The 22,645-nt window shown below is 35.7% G+C and overlaps 1 protein-coding gene across 6 annotated transcripts in view; it reads left to right on the forward strand.

The window, feature by feature from the left end:
* The first annotated feature begins 23 nt into the window (after nucleotides 1-23).
* Nucleotides 24-22,645, forward strand: part of NME7 (NME/NM23 family member 7) — a 231,786-nt gene continuing 209,164 nt past the window's right edge. For 4 of the 6 annotated variants that reach the window (XM_054525728.2, XM_024238742.3, XM_054525737.2 and 1 more), the window contains exon 1: nucleotides 24-161. In XM_054525728.2, the coding sequence (XP_054381703.1) occupies nucleotides 159-161 (3 nt within the window). In that variant the 5' untranslated portion in view covers nucleotides 24-158. The remainder of the gene's footprint in view (nucleotides 162-22,645) is intronic. The other 2 variants (XM_054525729.2, XM_054525739.2) reach the window with 1 other exon arrangement.

Genomic DNA, 22,645 nt, shown 5'->3' on the forward strand with positions numbered 1-22,645 from the left:
CTCCCAGCCACTAAGGACGAAGAGGTGGGGCGGTGGCGTCCCACGCACCGTGCGACAGTGGGCGGGGCTCTGTTGCCTGAGTAACCGGATGATGGTGGTGGTGGTGGTGTCTTCCTGTCTCAACGGTACCTATTTTCTAGTGCTGAGATCCTGAGACAATGGTGAGTGCCAGGGTATGCCAGAAGAACGGCTCTGGGGTCCTACTTACTTAGCTTTCCAAGTCTTCGGGCGGATGGGCACTTAAAGTTGTCCTGTCCTCCCGACCTTCTCCCCATTATCTTTTTCCCCCTTCCCACGGGCTGTTCCTGCAGTCTCCTCGCTCTCCGTGTTTCTTACAGCACCCTGAATTCCACTGATGCTACTGTCTAGAGTAATGAAACAGAAAATTTAGGGTAAGGCATCGAGTCTAATAACCTGTTTTGAACAAACATTATGTGTTTGCATTGTTCATCATGGCATTTTTCACGCTCACAGATTCACATTAACGCGCTTTATTAAGAGTATGGGGTGGTGTGTATGTAACTGTCTCAACACTGATCTGAATCTCCCTAGATCTTGGAGTCTTTTTGCTTTTCTGAGTGGCAGAGCACTGCCCCACGCCCCCACGAGGGCCATTAACAGGTGTATGTTGGATCAGCTCTCTTCTGTCCAGTTGGTTACCTTCTAGGTCTGTGCTTGCTTTTCTTTTCTCTTTTCTTTTCTTTCTTCTTTTTTTTAACAGAAATTTCTCCTGGGATTGCTTGGAGAGCTTCTGGAATTCACTGGGCTTCACCCCTGGAAATTCTGAATGAAAGGAATGGAGCTCGGTATTTGCATTTTAAATAAACCTATAGGTTATTTTAATTCACCCCCATGTTTGAGAGGGTTCTAGTTAATTCACTTAACTACCATATCTTTTAAGCACTTATGGATAACGGACTGGAGGGACAGAAAGATCTTTAGATAGTTATAGCTATGAATTTAGAAACAGAGCCCTCACCCACCACCCCTTGTTTCTTCATACTACTCAGCAATCCTTTTGGTTACCCCAGTTTTCCCCTGACCCATTTTCTGTAAAGACATTTTCAAACCTTCCCTTTACAAACCCTGTCTTTTGCCCTCCTCATTTCTCCTTTCTAAAAATGATGGAGTATAACAGGCCATTTCTTCAACCTCATGCCCCCAGCCTACACATTGATCTATATTTTTGCTGAGCCTTTAGTCAGTCTTGTATTTCTAGTGTAGAGAAAGGGATATTAAAGGATAATCCATCCATCTTTGCTCTTGATCTCATTTGCTTCCATCTGTTACATTTCGCTTCCAGTTGTCTTTTTTCTTTCCTGTGCTTTCAGCCTCTTCCTCTCCAGTTTCTTCTTTTCAGTGCTCAAGTCACACATCTTATGAAAATTAAATAAAGCAAAACCATGTCCTCCATCCTGTGTTTATCCAGTTATTTCCTAGTCCTCCTATCAGTAAACTTCTTGAAAGGATATTATTTTTACTTACATCAAACAGACAAAAGTCTTTTGTCTGGCTTCTTTAATGGCTTCAAGAAAGTTGTTCTTGCTTAAGTTCCTAATGGCCTTTTAAATGCCAAATACAGTAATTACTTCTCAAAATTTATATTACTTAGTCTCTTTGCGACAACTGAGGTTCATAGTCATTAATTCCTTTCACTGGCTGTGCCTGGTTTTTGAATGTCATTCTTTGGAATTAACTCCTTAATTACTTTCATTTCTTAGTCTAGACATTTTCCTTGGGTGATTTTGTCTACTCATATGGATTCTACTAACACCTTTGATTTTGCTTCTAAATTTCAATTTTCCTCTCAGATCTACTAATGCCTAACTCAGTTGCTTCCTGGACACATCTGTCTCAAAGGTCCCTCAAACTTAATATGACCAAAACTGAACTTGCTATCTTTCCTCCTGGTTTCTCCTATTTTCACCAAGTTAAATAATGCTACTACTATATTATAACCTAAACTAGAAATCAGAGTTATCCTATATTCCTCCCTCTTCTATTTCTCCCATATTCAGTTGTTCACTAGATCAAATTTTAGTTTGTCACCTCCTCATTTCGTGATTATTTTAATAGTGACTTTTACAGTCTGGTCTGGAAATTTTCCAATCTATTATTTTCTCTGCCACAAGAAGGAATTTTTAAAAACCCAACCTGTTGATTTACTCACCTCCTTAAAACTCTAGATTCCCTATTTCCTACAGTAACATGTCTGGAATGGCACACAAGTTCCTCCATGAACAAGCACTTTTCTGTCTAGCTTTTGCCTTTCCCTTTCCGTACTTTTTTTTTTTTTTTTTTAATTATCTTGCCTTTTAGCTACTTGCTTTTCATTGAACATACCAAGCAACTTCAAACTGGTAGTATGCCTCCTCTTTCTACTTTGCACTTGCAATTCCTTCTGCACAGAATACCTGCACCCTCTTGTTGCTTGCCAAACTCTTATTTATTCTCCTATTACAGGCCAACGTGTTCTTCTTGCACACTTCCCAGAAAGGCCAAACATTGAGAATGCAGGAGTTGCAGCAGAGAAAGAGTTTAATGGAGGCAAGGCAGCTGAGTGTAAGGATGGGAGATATTTCTAAAATCTACCTCCCGGACAGCTTGGAGGTTGTGGTTTTTAAGGACAATTTTGTGGGCAGGGTGGTAGGGAGTGGGCGCTGCTGATTGGTTGGGGATGAATTTATAGGTGTTTCCAAACTGTCTTCCTGTGCTGAGTCAGTTGTCTAGGTGAGAATCATAGGACTAGCAGAGTCAGTTTCTTCGTATGAGTCATATATCTGGGTGGCATCAGGAGGTTTGCCAGAATGCAGAAGCCTGAAAAATATCTCAAGACCAATCTTAGGTTTTACAATAGTGATGTTATCTAAAGGAGCAATTGGTGAAGTTACAAATCTGGTGACCTCTGGCTACATGACTTCTGAATAGCAAGAAATTACAGAAAAGCGAGGAACAGTAGCTGGTTATTGCTTACCGATGCCTATATCTTAGCAGATTTTAGGTCCCTCCCATAATCCTAACCCTGCAGCCTTCTATTAGTCTTACAAAGGCAGTTTTAGTCCCTACAGGGGGTCAGTTTTGGAAGGGACTATTACCATCCTTGCTTCAAAGTTAAACTATAAATTTCTCTCATAGTTAGCTTGCCTATGCCCAGGTATGAGCAAGGACAGTTAGCTTTGTGAGGTTAGAAGCAATATGGAGTCAGTTAGGTTAGATTTCTCTCACTGTTATAATTTTTGCAAAGGTGGGCTCACTTCCAGACCCAGTGTAGGTGTCTCTTCTGTGATGCCTTCCTTCCCTACTCAAAGAGGGTTGAGTCGAGTCAGGTGTGGTGGCACATGTGTGTAGTCCCAGCTATTGAAGAGGCTAAGGCCAGAGGATTGCTTGAGGCCAAGAATTCAAGGCCAGCCTGAGCAACACAGCGAGACCTTGTCTCTAAAAAAGTATAAATAGATACAAATTTAAAATCTGTGCAGATAATCAGAGCTTTCTCCTCCACACTGTGAAATCAAGAAAAAAAAAAAAGAAAAAGGTTGATTGTTCATTCTTTTTTGTCACCATTTTATGTAGTATACATCTCTCCTATTGTACTTGCCTCATTCAGTTGAAATTATTTGTTTATAGATTTGTCACTCTTACTAAAATGTGGACTATTAGAGGAATTGATGTTTATTTTGTTCACAGTATTGCCTAAATCATATTAGGCACTCAAATGTTTGCGGAATGAATACAAAATAAGAAAGAATGTGGTAAGTGGTCTGAGAGAATACAAAGTAATTGGGAGCAAATTGTACAATTGAGTCCCTGCTTCTCAATCAGAGTCAGAAAAGTTGTCATGAAGAAAATGGAATAGAATTTCAACAGTTAGAATTCTATGACCTGTGCAATGGCATAGGGAGGTAGAAAGTGACATTTGCTCAATACTGTTTTTGTTTTTATTTTTGTTTTTTTTTTGCCTGTCTTACATTATGTTATCAGACTTCCCAGAAATGCTAAGGGCAATGAATGAACTCCTGTTCCCACTCCTCCTGCCGGGATTGCAGGCTGGGGCTCTTTCAAATTAGGTGATCAATGCAGGCCTCTCTGTGGAAAGAACTTTTATATTGAGATCTGAATAATATAATACAAAGTGCAGTGATCTGGAGGAGTCCAGGCCATGCTAACAACAAGATCAAATACCCTGAGGCAGAAAAGAGATTGGTATATTTTAGGAACTTATGGTTCAATGTAATAAAATAATAGAAACTGGGTGGTGGGATGGTGCAGGGGTGGCTGCAGTAGGGAAAATATGGTACAAAATACCATGAAATGTGGTTAGGGAGGTAGGCAGAGGCCAGACCTACATACAGCAGTGTTTCTCAAACTGTACCTGGTTACTCATTACTCAAATTTGTGGTATGTAGCCAGCATTAAAAAAAGGACATAAAATAGTAACTTAACATATTCACTACATGTTGTAAGGGTAACGTTCATGAACTTTTGTTTAATTGTATATGTATTGGATGTGTACTGGATTCTGATGTAAAATATATTTCTTACTGTGAGTCCTGATCCACAAAGTTCAAGACACAGTGTACTCTGAACAATATATACTTTGTTTTGCTTTATTATTTTATTTTTATTTATTTTTTTTGAGACAGGATATTGCCCTGTCACCCAGCAGGAATGCAGTGGTGAGATCACGGCTCGCTGCAGCCTCAACCTCCCAAGTTCAAGTGATCCTCCAGCCTCAGCCTTCTGAGTAGCTAGGATAATAGGTGTGTGCCACGATGCCCAGCTAATTTTAATTTTTTTTTGTAGAGACAGGGTCTCACTGTGTTGCCCAGCCTGGTCTTGGACCCCTGGGCTCAAGTGATCCTCCCACCTTGGCCTCTCAAAGTGCTGGGATTATGTTTATGTTAGCTACCACATTCAGCTAATATATTGTTTAAAAGGCAAAATAGTTGAAATCTCAAGGCCTGCAGATATTCTGATTCCTCTTTTGATCTAGTGAAAATGTTCTTGTTGTGTGGCAGATACAGCTTTGAATTAACGAAAGCCTAAAATTGGCTAGAGTAAAATTTTCAAGTTTCTTTCTGCATCCAGATCACTCTCCTACATATTTGCCATCAATCGTTTATGAGAAAGAACAGGTCTAAGGAACAGATGTCCCTTCTCTGTGTTCAGTCTAGCCACTGTTGTATGTATTGTAGCAAAGGATTATGGCCTCTCAATAAGCAGCTGAAGATGGAGGTTGTTTGCTCTGTTGGTGAGGCTTCCTGACCACTGCAGTTTATCTAATCAGCTTCTGTCTTCATCTAGTTTGTTAAAGTTGTGGCTTCCAAATTCCAGAATCACCTTTATATTGTGAAGCAGAGATAGGGAACTGTAGTTTAGCATGTTTCTTATACATGTCGTTTAAGATGAAGAGTATACTGGACTCATCAATTTCTTTACTTTTATGTATTATAAAGAGGATAGAGAAGGTAATTCTAAGATACATTTGACTAACAAAGATATTAATGTTATATATCTTCTAAAATATAGCATTTATTGGAATATCATTACTCCAGATGAACTGTTAGTATAAGGACTTTAAAGATTATTAGCTATGTTCCATAAGAACTAATCTAAACCTTTGAAGTAAAATGTCTCAAAGTTGTTTGTTTATGTATTTATTTATTTTTGAGACAGAGTCTCACTCTGTCGCCCTGGCTGGAGTGCAGTGGTGTGATCTCGGGTCACTGCAACCTCTACCTCTTGGGTTCAAGCAATTCTCCTGCCTCTGCCTTGTGAGTAGCTTGGATTACAGGCGTGTGCCACCATACCTGGCTAATTTTTGTGTTTTTAGTGGAGACGGGGTTTCACCATGTTGGCCAGGCTGGTCTCGAACCCCTGACCTCAAGTGATTCACTTGCCTCGGCCTCCCCAAGTGCTAGGATTACAGGTATGAGTCAAAGTTGTTTTTAACAGAGCTTTCAAAGACAGTTTCATGATTACTGAAGAACAAAATTTTATTCCATGAAATGAAATGCTTTTCAGTTTCCAACTTTATAATGTTTCTCCTAATAGTTTTTCTGGTTTTGTTTTTAGCACCCGCTTTTTTTTTTTTTGTTAGACAGAGTTTTGCTCTGCTGACCCAGCTGTGGAGTGCAGTGGCGTGATTTTGGCTCACTGCAACCTCTGCCTCCTGGGTTCAAACGATTCTTGTGCCCCAGCCTCCCGAGTAGCTGGGACTACTGGCGCATGCCACTACGCCTGGCTAACTTTTCTATTTTTAGTAGAGATGGGGTTTCGCCATTTTGGCCAGGCTGGTCTCAAACTGCTGACCTCAGGTCATCCGCCCACCTCGACCTCCCAAAGTGCTAGGATTATAGGCATGAAGCACGGCACCCAGCCAGTATCTGCTTTTTATTCATCCAGAATTCCTTTTGTTACTTGAATTGCTGATTTGGAAGAATTGCAGTTCCAAAGATCCACAGGATTTTATTTACAAAAAATGAATCAGCAAGTATAGGGCATAAATTGCAGATATGAAACTCTTAAAAGTTTATTTTCCTATATATTGTATTACAAATGCAATTTAGAGCCTGTTATATTCTTGTTTAGTAGGAAACAGTGGTATTTGGAGAACTGAATAGTAAGTGGTTAATATAATGCCATAATTTTTTTTCATGTAGCTTTTTATTTATTTTTGCCTTCCTTTTTCTGCCTTTTTATTTGCAATTCTTTCTTATTCACCAGTTATTCTTCTATTCAAGAAAGTATTTATTGAGTACTTTCCATATGCTGGTAACTGGTGGCTATACATTGATTAACAAGATAGCACACAGTGGCCCCTACCTCATGGAATTTATGGAGAAAAACAGATATTGGAAAACAAATTACAAGTGTAAGTTGGGTTTACAAAAGAAAAATGACAAGGTGAGGTGGAAATTAGTAATAAAATAGAGTGATCTGAACTAGCCTGGGGTGGTGAGGGAAAATTTCCTTGATGATAAAACTCTTTCTTTTTTTCCTTTAAAAAAGGAGAAAATTCTTTTTTTCCTTAAAAAAAGTTTGGGAGAAAACCAGTTTACATGAATAAATAAATGAATGATCACCTCATATGGTGATAAGTACTGTGAGGAAAATTAAACTAAGTAATGCAATATTGGTTGGTTCCAAGAGCGAGTAGCCTTGAGTAGGACAATCAAGGAAGGTCCTCATGAGGATGTGACTTTTAAGCTGAGATCTCAGTGATAAAAAGGAGCTTGCCAGGTGGAAACCTAGGAGAAGAGCATTCCAGGCAGAGTCAATAGTGAGCACAGAGGTGCATTAGAGGAACAAGAGGGAGCTAGTGTGGCTGGGGCCTAGGGCATGAGAGGACAGTTGGAGGAGAAGAGATCTGAGAGGCGGGAAGGAGCCAGGAATACTGAGACTTATGGAACTTGGGAAGGATTTTGGATTTTATTCTAAATGCAGTGGTATTATACATCTTATATATTTTACCTATTCCATCAAAATATTTTATTTTCCTGGATTTGCCTTAAACTTTTGCCATATTAATTTGGTCTCTTGGTGCTTATTTTTATCTTATATGTAAAATTTATGATCTTATAAACTTTGAGAAATATTTTTCTGAGCTTCTCTTTCTTGTCTTTGAACTTCAGAGACTCCTAATTTCATCCCTTATAGTTGCCATTTCATAATTTATGTTCCCATTTCTGGATTTATTTTTGTTTTCTATAATATCTACTCTAAGGTGTGGCGAGCAGAGCTACACATTCCAGATGGTTATGCATTATAGTTTCAACATGGGAATTATTTTTGCTGCTGTGATCTTCACCTAGTACCTTTCTTGATGGTGCTATAGCATATGATTGAAGTATCTGACTTTCCAGAAATATCTCCAGCATTCCCAATGAACTTTGTATTCACTTTTTTTTTTCAAAAACTGCCTAAACTTCTTCACTTCCAAAGTTGTCAATATTTTAAAACTTTCTGTTAATTAGATGTGAGAAACTGTAGCTATTAAAATGTACTGCTTAATTCACATTTATTTTCTGATACTAGACACTTTGCCTTAATAAGTTGCTATTGTTCTCTCTCCTGACTCATCATATGTGCTGTGCCTTCTTCATATTTCTATAATCTTTAAAATGTATCTTCATATGCACACATAATGGCTCTAGAGCTCTCTGATAAATGTAAATTTAACTTGTATCCTTTGTTTTCTGTAGTTTCAATATTTACATGATAAATATATATGCTATATATGTTTTATATATATTTATAAAGATATTTAACTTATTCTGTTGTAGAAATATAGGAAAACTACTTAGTCATTTTTAGAAATGAGAAAATACAGAAGTAAAAGTAATAAAATTACATTTATCTTTAATAACACTGCCTGTATACAATCGCTATTAATATTTTTGTGTAATATCCTGGTCACATATATACTCATACATATATTCACACACACACACAGAGATACATATCCTTTAAAATATGATTCTATTATATTCATTGTTTAGAAATCTGTTTTATCCCACTTAACATATCTTGTGCATTTTTCCAGATCAGTTTTAAGAACTGCAGCCAGCCCTCGATAGCCATGGGTTCTGCATCCAGATTCAACCAATTGAGGATTGAAAATACTTGAAAAAAAAAATAACAATACAATGATAAAAAATACAAATAAAAACAAGGCACTATAACAAGTATTTTCATAGCATTTGCATTGTATTAGGTGTTGTAAGTAATTTAGAGATGAATTAAAATATACTGGAGGATATGCATAGGTTATATGCAAATGCTATGTCATTGTATGTAAGGGACTTGAGTGTCTAAGGATTCTGGTATCTGTAGGAGTCCTGGAACCAATCCCCTGCAAATACTGAGGGACAACTCTACGTTTTATTCTTTCATTTACTCTGATTTAACCAATCCATTTATTAATTTGTTCTGTTAACACAATAACATATTTTTGTGAACACATTTTTATAGACATCCATAATTATTTCCTTACAATAAATTAAAAAGGGAATAACTAGGTGTGAGAGGTCATGTGCATTTTTAGGCTTTCAATATACATTGGCAGACTACTCCCAAAATAGCTTTGCCAATGAATACTCTGCTAGCAGTGTACCATGGTGCCTGTTTCTTCTAAACTCTAAACTGGTATTTCTATACATTATATACATATGTCTAACAATAGATTTGAACTTTTAATAAAACTGTCACCTGCTTTGCTCAGAATATTGAGAGAAATATAAATTACTGTATGTTCTATAGATGAAAGGCACTCTTAATACTTACCTACGATATTTCTTTGTAATTATTGTTTTACATCTATTATAAATTGTTAAAATTCAAGGTTTATTGTCTGACTGTAGTGAAGAATATTAAGTTGGCCTTTTTTAAACTATTATTTGTAGACAGATTTTTCAGTCCTCTCTTGTGTTCTTATTTTCAAGATGTAGCTTGTTGAAGTACAAATAAACTGATGTAGAGCTAGAAATCTAAAATTTGAATCTTTATTCCAGTCCTGGCTTAAGCACTTATGAGCTGTGTGTTATGTAATCTTTTTGGATAGTTATTTTCTCATCCATAAAATCAAAATAATACTTTCTGTTTAGATTACCTTAAAGCATTTTTTGTGAAGATCAAATAAGTTAATATGAAAGTAATTTATAAACTGTAATATACATATGAAATGTATTATTTTCATATTAACCAGATTGCTGCCTAATGAGAAGATAGTTGAGGAAAATGGAAGAGATTAAAATATCAACCTTCAAAAATAAATATTTGAGGTTAATGGTGTTATGCAATTTTGTGGCTATTGAAAAATTTACTTTTATATATTAAATTCCCTCTTCCTAAATTTCTCTTATAGATTCATTTTCCTAATGGAAACAAGAAGAAGCTGGTAAAAGGGAGGGAAATGGCAGAGATTGGTCTTGAGACCAGTTTCGATAATGGTCATATACTTTTGTGGGTAGGGGCAGCTAAACATGTGTGATATGTATTTAGCAGGTATTAGGTGTGAGATCCCTGAATATCTACTCAATTTAAATGGATTAGCTGGGAACATTTATTGCTGGTCATATGAGATTTTATTATTCAGTAATTTGACTGTGAAAGTACAATGAAACCATTCAGACCCAGTCTGTTTCTTGCCACTTAGACTCAGAAATTCGGCTCTGGAAAAACTGAAAATCCCTTCATCTAGTGGCAAGTACAGTTTTATCATTTATGTTAAACCATATTGCTTTTTAGGTACCTTGTTGGATTTTACTGCATGCACTGAAATCTCTAAAAGGTGAATATCTGTCTATCTTAGATATCTGAAAAGTTTTCATAATTAAAAATTTTCAAGTTTTTATGCAAAGAAAGAATGGCTTCTATAATAATATGATCACTTTTTTCTAGCATTTCCACATAAAAATTAATATTGGCCTTATGATTTTATCTTGTCTCCCAATACCCTTAACACCTAGGTTGTGGCATGCATTATTAGAACACTTTTAGAATCAAACTTGACATAATAAGCATTTACATTCAGATATAGAGCAGAGGCTCTTGAACTCATCTTTCTGCCCACTCTTGGGTTCTTGCAACATGCTATATATATGAGATACAAAGATGAACAAGACTAGATTTCTTTCTTAAAAAGCTCACAGTCTTGGAGAAAGAGAAAAAAGAGAAAATAAATACATGATACACTGTAACATTGTAATACTAACTTACAATGTTAGTATTACATTGTAAGTTAATTTCAATTAACTTACAATGAAGAGAAATTCAATTTCTTCATTTGTAAAATGAGGATAATAATAATAATAATAATAGTTCCCTTATAGGGATATTATTATAATTAAATGATAAACTGTTTAGCCCAATGCTTTATACACTGTAAGCATCCAATAAATGTTAGCTGTTATTACTGTTGCTACTGCTCTTGTTATTTCCAAGCGTTAAGACAGAGACCTACTGAATGTGGGAACACAGAAGAGAGACTAATGACTGAAAGAATGCTAATTAAAAAGAAGATTAGTTGACTTTACTGCTTTTTCTCTGCTATTTTTCATTCACTGAGCTTCAGGTTTTCTTTAACATGTGAATATGTATAAATCCAAAATTAAACTTATGCAAATTAATGCCAACATTGATTCCCTAAATTTACTGGAAGGCATTTGGAAATGAAGTAGGCAACTCCGTCATTATGGTTCATTGTTCAGGGTTCAGCCTAGTGTCCTGTACAATTAAGTGCTTAACAGATGCTTCCCTCTACCCCACATTCTTTAAAACATTTTTGTTCATTGACCCAGATATGAACTTTGGGTGAGTTTTGAGAGGACATAAGATACACAGAGTTGGTGACTATTCAGAAGTATTTGAGGTAGTTCTTATTCATATAATTTTTAAGCAATTCTTTTTGGTTTAGCCTTTTGAGATACACATTTTCAAAGTTTACACCTTTTTTTTCCCAGTTTTACATACACTTCAGCCGCACTTGCTATTCCATTTGCCTGAAATGCTCCTCCACTTTTTTTCAGACCTATGGTCAAATGACGCCTCATCAGAGAAGACTTCCTTGTCCACCTTTCTAAAGTAACACCTCCAGTTGCTCTCTGTCCCCCTGCTGGCTTCACCTTCTTTTTTCACTTTAGCACCTGACAAAAGCTTTGCAAATCTGCTATTTTAACGATAGTGCCTGACACTTAGAGAATGTTTTCTATTTTTAAAGGCATTTGGGATTCTTAACTAATTGATAGTGTCCTTGAAAGTAGGTATTGTATTTACAGAGAAGAGATATCAATATCATCAGGGAGCAGAAAGGCACAAACATCCAAGGAAGAAAGATAATCCTCTGAAAAGATAGTTGAAAAGAAAGGAAGGTAACTTTCCACTGAATTTCCCTGCTAGTTACTTGGTAGAGACCAGGAGTGGACAAGCAGTTTTGATCAAGGGCTGTTTACCTCTAGAGAAAAGTCTAGAATTCTGGGTCAAAAACAGTGGACTCTTTTATTCTGAGAGAGAGCTCCAGCTTCATTCACTCAACAATTATTTTTAAGTTTCTCTTGAGTGCCAGGCACTGTTCTGAGCAATCAGTGACAAAGTCCCACCCTTATGGAGCTAAAATTTCTGGGGAGATGCAGAATAAACAAATATGTAGTATAATTTGAGGTTTTGATAAGTGTTATGGAAAAAAAATCAAACAAGACAGAGAGTGAAGAAGTTGGTATTTAGTTGGCTGGTCAGAGAAGCCTCCTTACATTGCTGACATATGAGTAGAGACCTGAATGAAGTGATGATGTGGAGAGCCCTGGGAATCCTAGCCCTAGAGCTGTCTAGGTAGAGGAAATAGTACATCCAAAGACCCTGAGGTGGGAGCCTGCTTGGTTTATTTAGTAACCAGCAAGAAGGCCAGTGTAACTGGAGCAGAGAAGCTGAGGGAGAGGGTGGCAGAGGCAGGTGAGGCAGATGAGATAAAGAGGTAGCCTGAGACCAGATCATACAAGGCTTATGTGGTGTGAAATCAGTCTTTTTTAAACAAAATTAAACAAAATTTTTGTGAGTACATAGCAGGTATATGTGTGTGTGTGTGTATAATACATATCTAATATATATAATATATATTATGTATAAATACATAATATATAATAGATATAATATATAATATAATATGTAATATATATTATATCTATAATATATTATATATAATTATATATAAAATATATAATATATAATACATAATAGATATAATATATAATATATATTGTTATATTTATTTTATATATTTATTATTATATATAATTATATTTATAATTATATATTATATTATATATTATATAATATATGTATTATGTATTATATATAATACATAAATATTATATCCATTATATATAATAGATATATTATGTGCACACACCTATATATATGTATGTAACATATATATACACACCCATAGTATACTAGGTGTGTGTATGTGTGTATATATATGTATATATTTATATATACCCACTATATATAATATTTATAAATACATAAGTATATATTTAATACTTTAATATATAAGTATGTACATGAGATATTTTGGTACAGGCATGCAATGCATAATAAACATATTATGGAAAATTTGGTATTCATTTCCTGAAGTATTTATCCTTTGTGTTAACAATCAAGTTATACTCTTCTAGTTATTTTAAAATGTATAATTAAATTATTATTGACTATAGTCACCCTGTTATGCTATTGAATACTAGGTCTTACTCACTCTTTCTATTTTTTTGGTACCCATTAACCATCCTCACCTCCACAACCCCCTACTACCTTTCCCAGCCTTCTACTCTCTATCTCCATGAGTTCAATTGTTGTGATTTTCACATCTCACGAGTAAGGGGGAACATGCAATGTTTGTGTTTCTGTGCCTGGCTTATTTCACTTAACATAATGACCTTTAATTCCATTATGTTGTTGCAAATGACGGAATCACATTTTTTTTTATGGCTGAATAGGACTTTATTTGGTATATGTACCATATTTTCTTTATCCATTCTTTTGATGGACACTTAGGTTGCTTCCCAATTTTGACTGTGGTCAATAGTGCTGCAATAAACATGGGAGTGCAGATATCTCTTTGTTGTACTGATTTCTTTTGGGTATAGACCCGGTAGTGGGATTGTTGGATTATAAAGTAGCTCTATTTTTAGTTTTTTGAAGAAGCTTTAAACTGTTCTCCATAGTGGTTGTACTAATTTACATTCCCACCAACAATGTATGTATGAGTGTTCCCTTTTCTCCACATGCTTGCCAGCATTTGTTACTGCCTGTCCTTTGGATAAAACTTTTTTAAAATGGGGTGAGGTGATACCTCATTGTAGTTTTGATTTGCATTTTTCTCATGATCAATGATATTGAGCAACTTTTCATATCCCTGTTTGCCACTGGTTGTCTTCTTTTGAGAAATGTGTATTGAGATCTTTTGCCCAATTTTTAATCAGATTATTAGATTTTTTTCCTGCAGAGTTGTTTGAACTGCTTGTGTATTCTGATTATTAATGTCTTGTTAGATGGTTAGTTTGCAAATATTTTGTCCCATTCTGTGGGTTGTCTCTTGACTTTGTTGATTGTTTCCTTTGCTATGCAGAAGCTTTTTAACTTGATGTGCCCCAATTTATCCATTATTGCTTTGGTTGCCTGTGCCTGTGCGGTGTTGTTCAAGAAATTTTTGCCCAGACCAATGTCTTGGGAATTTTCCTCGATGTTTTCTTGTAGTAGTTTCATAGTTAGAGGTCTTAAATTTAAGTCTTTAATCCAAATCCATTTTGATTTTATTTTTGTATATGGCCAGAGAAAAGGTCTGGTTCCATTCTTCTGCATATAAATACCCAGTTTTTCCAGTACCATTTATTGAAGAGGCTGTCTTCTCCAATATATGTTCTTGGAAACTTTGTTGAAAATGAGTTCATTGTAGATGTATGGATTTGTTTCAGTGTTCTCTATTCTGTTCCATTGATCTATGTGTCTGTTTTTATGCCAGGACCATGCTGTTTTGGTTACTATAGCTCTGTAGTATAATTTGAAGTCAGATAATGTGATTTTTTGTTTTCATCTTTTTGCTTAGGATGGTTTTGGCTATTCTGAGTCTTTTATAAATTTTAGGATTGTTTTTTCTATTTCTACCCTTTGAAGAATGTCATTGATATTTTGATAGTGATTGCATTGAATCTGTAGATTGCTTTAGGTAGTATGGACATTTTAACAATATTGATTCTTTCCATAAACATGGAATCTTTCAGTTTTTTAGTGGCTTTTTCAATTTCTTTTATCTGTGTTTTAAAGTTTTCATTGTATAAATCTTTCACTTCTTTTGCTGATTCTTATGTATTTTATTTTGTTCGTGACTGTTGTAAATAGGATAACTTAAAAAAGTTTTTTCCAGATTGTTCACTGTTGGCATATAGAAATGCTACTGATATTTGTATGATTTTGTATCCTGCAACTTTACTGGATTTATCAGTTCTAAGAGTCTTTTGGTGGAGTCTTTAGGTTTTTCCAAAGGTAAGCTCATATCTTCTGCAAACAAAGATGCTTTGACTTCTTCCTTTCCGATTTGGATGCCCTTTCTCTCATCTGATTGCCATAGCTAGGACCTCCTATGTTGAATAACAGTGGTGAAAGTGTGTAACCTTGTCATGTTCCAGATCTGAGAGGAAATGCTTTCAGTTTTTCCCCTTTTGTTATGATACTAGCTGTGGGGCTGTCATATGTGGCTTTTATTATGTTGAGGTATGTTCCTTCTATATCCAATGTTTTGATGTTTTTAACAAGAAGGGATGTTGAATTTTTTCAAATGCTTTTTCAGCATCAGTGGAAATGATCGTATGGTTTCTGTTCTACATTCTGTTGATATGATGTATCACATTGATTGATTTGCATGTGTTGTACCATCCCTGCATCTCAGGGATAAATCTCACTTCGTCATGATGAATAATATTTTTGACATGTTACTGAATTCAGTTTTCTAGTATTTTTGAAGATTTTTGCATCAATATTAGAGATACTGTCCTGTAGTTTTCTTTTTCTTTCTTTCTTTTTTTTTTTTGATGTGCTGTTGTCTGATTTTGGTATCAGGGTAATACTGAGCTCATAGAATGAGCTTGGAAATATTACCTCTTCCTCTATTTTTTTGGAATAGTTTGAATAGGATTGGTATTAGTTCTTTTTTTTTTTTTCTTTTATTATTATTATTATTATTATTATTATTATACTTTAGGTTTTATGGTACATGTGCGCAATGTGCAGGTAAGTTACATATGTATACATGTGCCATGCTGGTGCGCTGCACCCACCAACTCGTCATCTAGCATTAGGTATATCTCCCAATGCTATCCCTCCCCCCTCCCCCCACCCCACAACAGTCCCCAGAGTGTGATGTTCCCCTTCCTGTGTCCATGTGTTCTCATTGTTCAATTCCCACCTATGAGTGAGAATATGCGATGTTTGGTTTTTTGTTCTTGCGATAGTTTACTGAGAATGATGATTTCCAATTTCATCCATGTCCCTACAAAGGACGTGAACTCATCATTTTTTATGGCTGCATAGTATTCCATGGTGTATATGTGCCACATTTTCTTAATCCAGTCTATCAAACAGAATCCAGCAGCACATCAAAAAGCTTATCCACCATGATCAAGTGGGCTTCATCCCTGGGATGCAAGGCTGGTTCAATATACGCAAATCAATAAATGTAATCCAGCATATAAACAGAACCAAAGACAAAAACCACATGATTATCTCAATAGATGCAGAAAAGGCCTTTGACAAAATTCAACAACCCTTCATGCTAAAAACTCTCAATAAATTAGGAATTGATGGGACGTATCTCAAAATAATAAGAGCTATTTATGACAAACCCACCGCCAATATCATACTGAATGGGCAAAAACTGGAAGCATTCCCTTTGAAAACTGGCACAAGACAGGGATGCCCTCTCTCACCACTTCTATTCAACATAGTGTTGGAAGTTCTGGCCAGGGCAATTAGGCAGGAGAAGGAAATCAAGGGTATTCAATTAGGAAAAGAGGAAATCAAATTGTCCCTGTTTGCAGATGACATGATAGTATATCTAGAAAACCCCATTGTCCCAGCCCAAAATCTCCTTAAGCTGATAAGCAACTTCAGCAAAGTCTCAGGATACAAAATCAATGTGCAAAAATCACAAGCATTCTTATACATCAATAACAGACAAACAGAGAGCCAAATCATGAGTGAACTCCCATTCACAATTGCTTCAAAGAGAATAAAATACCTAGGAATCCAACTTACAAGGGATGTGAAAGACCTCTTCAAGGAGAACTACAAACCACTGCTCAAGGAAATAAAAGAGGATACAAACAAATGGAAGAACATTCCATGCTCATGGGTAGGAAGAATCAATATCATGAAAATGGCCATCCTTCCCAAGGTAATTTACAGATTCAATGCCATCCCCATCAAGCTACCAATGACTTTCTTCACAGAATTGGAAAAAACTACTTTAAAGTTCATATGGGACCAAAAAAGAGCCCGCATCGCCAAGTCAATCCTAAGCCAAAAGAACAAAGCTGGAGGCATCACACTACCTGACTTCAAACTATACTACAAGGCTACAGTAACCAAAACAGCATGGTACTGGTACCAAAACAGAGATATAGATCAATGGAACAGAACAGAGCCGTCAGAAATAATGCCGCATATCTACAAGTATCTGATCTTTGACAAACCTGACAAAAACAAGAAATGGGGAAAGGATTCCCTATTTAATAAATGGTGCTGGGAAAACTGGCTAGCCATATGTAGAAAGCTGAAACTGGATCCCTTCCTTACACCTTATACAAAAATCAATTCAAGATGGATTAAAGACTTAAATGTTAGACCTAAAACCATAAAAACCCTAGAAGAAAACCTAGGCATTACCATTCAGGACATAGGCATGGGCAAGGACTTCATGTCTAAAACACCAAAAGCAATGGCCACAAAAGCCAAAATTGACAAATGGGATCTAATTAAACTCAAGAGCTTCTGCACAGCAAAAGAAACTACCATCAGAGTGAACAGGCAACCTACAAAATGGGAGAAAATTTTCGCAACCTACTCATCTGACAAAGGGCTAATATCCAGAATCTACAATGAACTCCAACAAATTTACAAGAAAAAAACAAACAACCCCATCAAAAAGTGGGCGAAGGACATGAACAGACACTTCTCAAAAGAAGACATTTATGCAGCCAAAAAACACATGAAAAAATGCTCACCATCACTGGCCATCAGAGAAATGCAAATCAAAACCACAATGAGATACCATCTCACACCAGTTAGAATGGCAATCATTAAAAGTCAGGTATTAGTTCTTTATATGTTTGGTAGAATTCAGCAGTGAAGCCATCAGGTCCTGGGCTTTTCTTTATTCAAAGACTTTTTTATTATGGCTTTGATCTTGTTACTCATTATTGGTGTTTTCATGTTTTGGATTTCTTCCCAGTTCAATCTTGGTAGGTTTTATGTGTCTAGGAAGTTTTTGATTTTTTACAGATTTTTAAATTTATTGGCATATAGATGCTCATAGTAGCCATGAATGATCTTTTGAATTTCTATAGTATCATTTACAGTTTCCTTTTTCATCTCTGATTTTATTTGTTTGGGCCTTCTCTCTATTTTTCTTACTCTGACTAAAGGATTATCAATTGTGTTTATCTTTTCAAGGAACCAACTTTTTGTTTCATTGATCTTTTGTATTTTTTTCATTTCAAATTCATTTATTTCTGCCATGATCTTATTATTTCTTTTCTTCTAATTTTGGTTTCAGTTTGCTCCAGGTTTTGTAATTTTCTAAGGTTCATCATTAGGCTATTTATTTGAAGTTTTTCTCTCTTTTTTTTTTTATGTAGGCACTTAGAGCTATAAATTTCCCTCTTAATACTGCTTTCACTGAATTCCCTAGCTAGTACCATTCCATAGCTGATAGTATATTGTGTTTCCATTATCATTTGTATCAAGAAAATTTGCAATTTTCTTTTTAATTTCTTCATTGACCCACTGGTCATTCAAGTCATAAAGTCTTAGATCTGAAAGAGACCTTTCATTTTTGTTAACATCAGTGATTATGAAATTGAGGTTATGATGTATCACTGGATTGTAGGCACTAAATTGTAAGTAATAGACAGCTTTTAAAAAAAGGTATAAAAATATCAGTACATTTCACATATTGAGAATAAGAATTGTTTTTGAGAACTTTTTTCCAGTTGTAGGGCATGTGTGTGTGTGGTTGTGGGTGGATGTGGGTGTGGGTGTGTATTGGTCCCAATGGAAACTGTGGTTCTTACTATAGGTTAAAAAATAGGGGAAAAAGAAAAAAGAAAAAAAAAGAGAAAAAAAAAGAAAAGGGAACAGGAAAATGTTTGTGAACTATTGATCTAGTTTTATTCCCAAATTTTATAGCTAAAGAAACTAGTTGGGACATTCTGAAAGGCCCACATGTCTTCTACCTCAGTGTGATGATCCCATTTACATATGATGTGCATGTCTGTATGTGTATATGACTATTCCACACTGAAGTAATTCTAATTTCCAAACGAAGGAAAGAAATTACAAAGTTTATTTAGTTAATACCATATCAGTAAGTGCTCACATCACTTCTGTATTTTTAATCTCTTTTATGTTTGTCTTATTTTTCTTTGTTTCCCTCTTTTGTTAAATATCCTTCTATTTCTCTAGGAAAGAAAGATATACAATGTGAAGCTAGAGAGAGGGAGAGAAAGAAATCCAGGACTAATAAAGAGGGAGAGGGACAGACTTCCAAAATCTAGGAGACAAAAGAGAGAAACATCCAGGGCCAAGCAGAAGCAGAGGCATCTCTGCCCCTATCACTCCTGCTTTCTTCAAGATCCCCTCTGCCTTTTGCACAGGCTATAGTCTTCTGGGAAGGCAGTGCTGGTGGAGAATGGGTCCACCTACTTTCAAAGACATGCATTGGGAATTTATTAATACTTCTATATCCTGCTGTCTGGCTCTCTGAGTTGGGACTCAGTAATGTACTGAGGAGAGTGAGCTCCTTGAGAGCAGGGCTCTTTCTCTCTTTCTTTCTTTCTTTCTTCCTTTCTTTCCTTTCTTCCTTTCTTTCTTTCCTTCCTTCCTTCCCTTCCTTCCTTTCCTTTCTTTCTTTCTTGGCACGATCTTGGCTCACTGCAACCTCCACCTTCCAGGTTCAAGTGATTCTCCTGCCTCAGCCTCCTGAGTAGCTGGGATTACAGACACCCACCACTACACTCAGCTATGTTTTTGTACTTTTAGTAGAGGCAGGGTGTCACTATGTTGGCCAGGCTGGTCTTGAACTCCTGTCCTCAGGCAATCCACCTGCCTTGGCCTCCCAAAGTGCTGGGATTACAGGCATGAGCCACCGCGGAGGTAGGGCTTATTTCTTACTCTCTCTTGTAGTCCTTCAGTAATAGTTTGCTTAGAAAACTATCCTAATTAATACACTGAGCTTTTGAGATACTGTTCCTTTTATACAGTTACATTCTTACTAATACAAATGAGAAATCTGTAGCCTTAAAGACAGGATTAGGCTAAAAAGAGACTTAATTTTGGAAAATTTGTAAGGAGCTTGATAAAATGAATCCAAGGTTTTAAAAAAAGAGGTTCTGTTACACACACAACACACACATACACTAAATAGACATACATCGTGGATTAAACCTTTTTTAAAAATGTCATGAGAAAGATATTATTGAAATGATTTAATAGCATTTTTAAAATTATTGTTTTTAATTGTTTAAGATACTGTTATGTAATTTGTTAGATGTTAGAAAACAAGCGAAGGGAATTTATTAGATGTTAGAAAGCAATGGAAGAGAATTCACTGAATGTCACTCATATTCCATAAGAGTGGTTGTTTGAATCTGATAATTTCATCAATAAATTTAAAAACTTTAAACTTATTTAGGGCTGACTGGGCAAAGGATAACCCCCCCCCACCCCAGATTGGGTCCTCTTTTATGCAAGGAATTAGAGAGAAATGAAATTGTTGACCTGGCACAAGCTATCCTTTCATTAAAATGTCTCCTAAAGTCCTGGTGACTGAAGGGGATATATTAAAAACAAAGAGAGGCTGCTCTTCCTATGGAGTAGGCATTCTTTTATTCCTTTACTTTCTTAATAAACTTGCTCTCACTTTTCTTTAAAAAAAGAAACTTAGTAACTTATTCTTAAAAAAAGAATGGGAAATCTCTTTTTCTTAATAGTTTATCACTTATTGAATGCCTACTGTATATTCTTTTCACATAAGGAAACCTCAGTTTTTTAAAATACCCAAGATTATGCTGCTAGAAAGCGGTAGGGCCCTAATTTGAATCTATTTAGCCTAGAACCTCATGTGCTTTCTAGCCTACTACTTAGGGTCACGATGTTTAAATTTTTTTTTTTGAGTAACTCTTTTTTTGCTTTTATGTAGCTATAGAAATTTAACTTCCTTTTCGAAAACTCAGTTTCTAGTGGATATAGGTGATATACATTTTTTTCAGGAATTCACAATTCATATTTTGATACTTGACTAGGGCTCTGCAAAATTACTATGGTTTAATGAATAACTACAGGGCTAAAATTGAGGGTATTTGTGAAATGGCTTTTTGAAATGGCTTTTTGGGCAGGATATGTTGAATCTACGTTGAACACTAGGTGGCACTCTTCCATCATTGGACACTTTCAGAACAAGCTATCCTTTATGGATTTTTTTAGTTGGTTACTGATTTTAATCATATTGAAGTGGCATTCGAATGCTATTCATCTAGAAATCACAGATGTACACAGTATCACAGATTATTTCTCATAAAGTCAAAGACACACATTTTTCTTTCCTAAATTAGAAAACTTTAGCCTAAATGATGAAACTAATGGTCTTCTTTGGGATTAAGCTTGAAAATGTGGGTTTTTTTTTTTTTTTGCTTTTTTTTGGAATCTGTTACTTTACCAAAATATCCTTTGACTTATTTTTAAAAACGTAAACAGGAAACTATAAAATAAAAATAATGTTTGAATTACATGAGGTAATATAGGCAAATGCATTCCAGAGAAAACACTGTCTTAATATTTTCTTCAGATAGACTGTCTGATGATCACTACTTCTAACACTTGTGGATGTATTTAAGACTTTTACCACTTTTATAAAGCTACATCAGTGGTTACAGCCACTTAAATCTGTATCACTTTACTGTAAACACAGTATTTTCTCCATTGACTAATATTCAAAAAGACTCATTCTTTTTCTCATGAGGAAAATGCTATCAGAATCAGTAGCCAACTGTAGCTAATGCAGAATAGTAGTAATTTGCAATGCATGTAAATCTATATGTATATTTAGCATCTGCAGCATTTGGTATATGACATACAGGAAAAAATGGAACCATTTTGGTTTGCATATTTTGCATAGAGCTACTTTTCTCTATCTCTGCAACCAGGGCTGCCACATACTACATATAGGACATTGTACAATTATGAGTGAGTTGCTGATATTTATTACGTATTTTTCTAACAGGTGGCAGTAAAATGTTCTGAGGAAGGCACAACTTTTTCTGTTTGCACAGGAGTACTAGATGGACTAAAGAATAGTCTTTTCAGATTTCTTAGCAATGACACTGCCTGTCTATGCCATTGGCTCTCATTCTTGAAAGAAAAAAGAATACGAGAGGAGGGAGCACGGGAGAGAGAAGGTGATATAAAAGTACCATTCCAGGATGCATCTAATTTATTACAAATGTCAGGGTGGGTTTAGGGTCTCTACAATGGATAGATGCCACAGGATGCCGTCCCACTGTATCTTCTCCTCATACTCTACTTTCAAATCATACTGGCTTTGTTGTTTGTTAAACTTGCCAAGGTCCATCTTCCTCCCAAAGCTTTATACTTTTTGTCTACCTGGAATATTTTTTTACACCAGGTTTCTGCATGACTGGCTTTTCCTCATCCTGTTTTGACATCTCAGATCAAGTGTAGTTGTTATTCTAGTTGAAGGGGTACTCCCTAGCTCACTACCCCTAATAATTGGCATGTTTACTTATTTATCCTATTGTTTTTGTAACACAATTTATTTATTTACTTACATTTTTAGAGATGGGGTCTCACTGTGTCGCTCAGGCTG

The sequence above is a fragment of the Pongo abelii genome, chromosome 1 (assembly GCF_028885655.2).
Source record: "Pongo abelii isolate AG06213 chromosome 1, NHGRI_mPonAbe1-v2.0_pri, whole genome shotgun sequence".
In the NCBI taxonomy this organism is placed as follows: Eukaryota; Metazoa; Chordata; class Mammalia; order Primates; family Hominidae; genus Pongo; species Pongo abelii.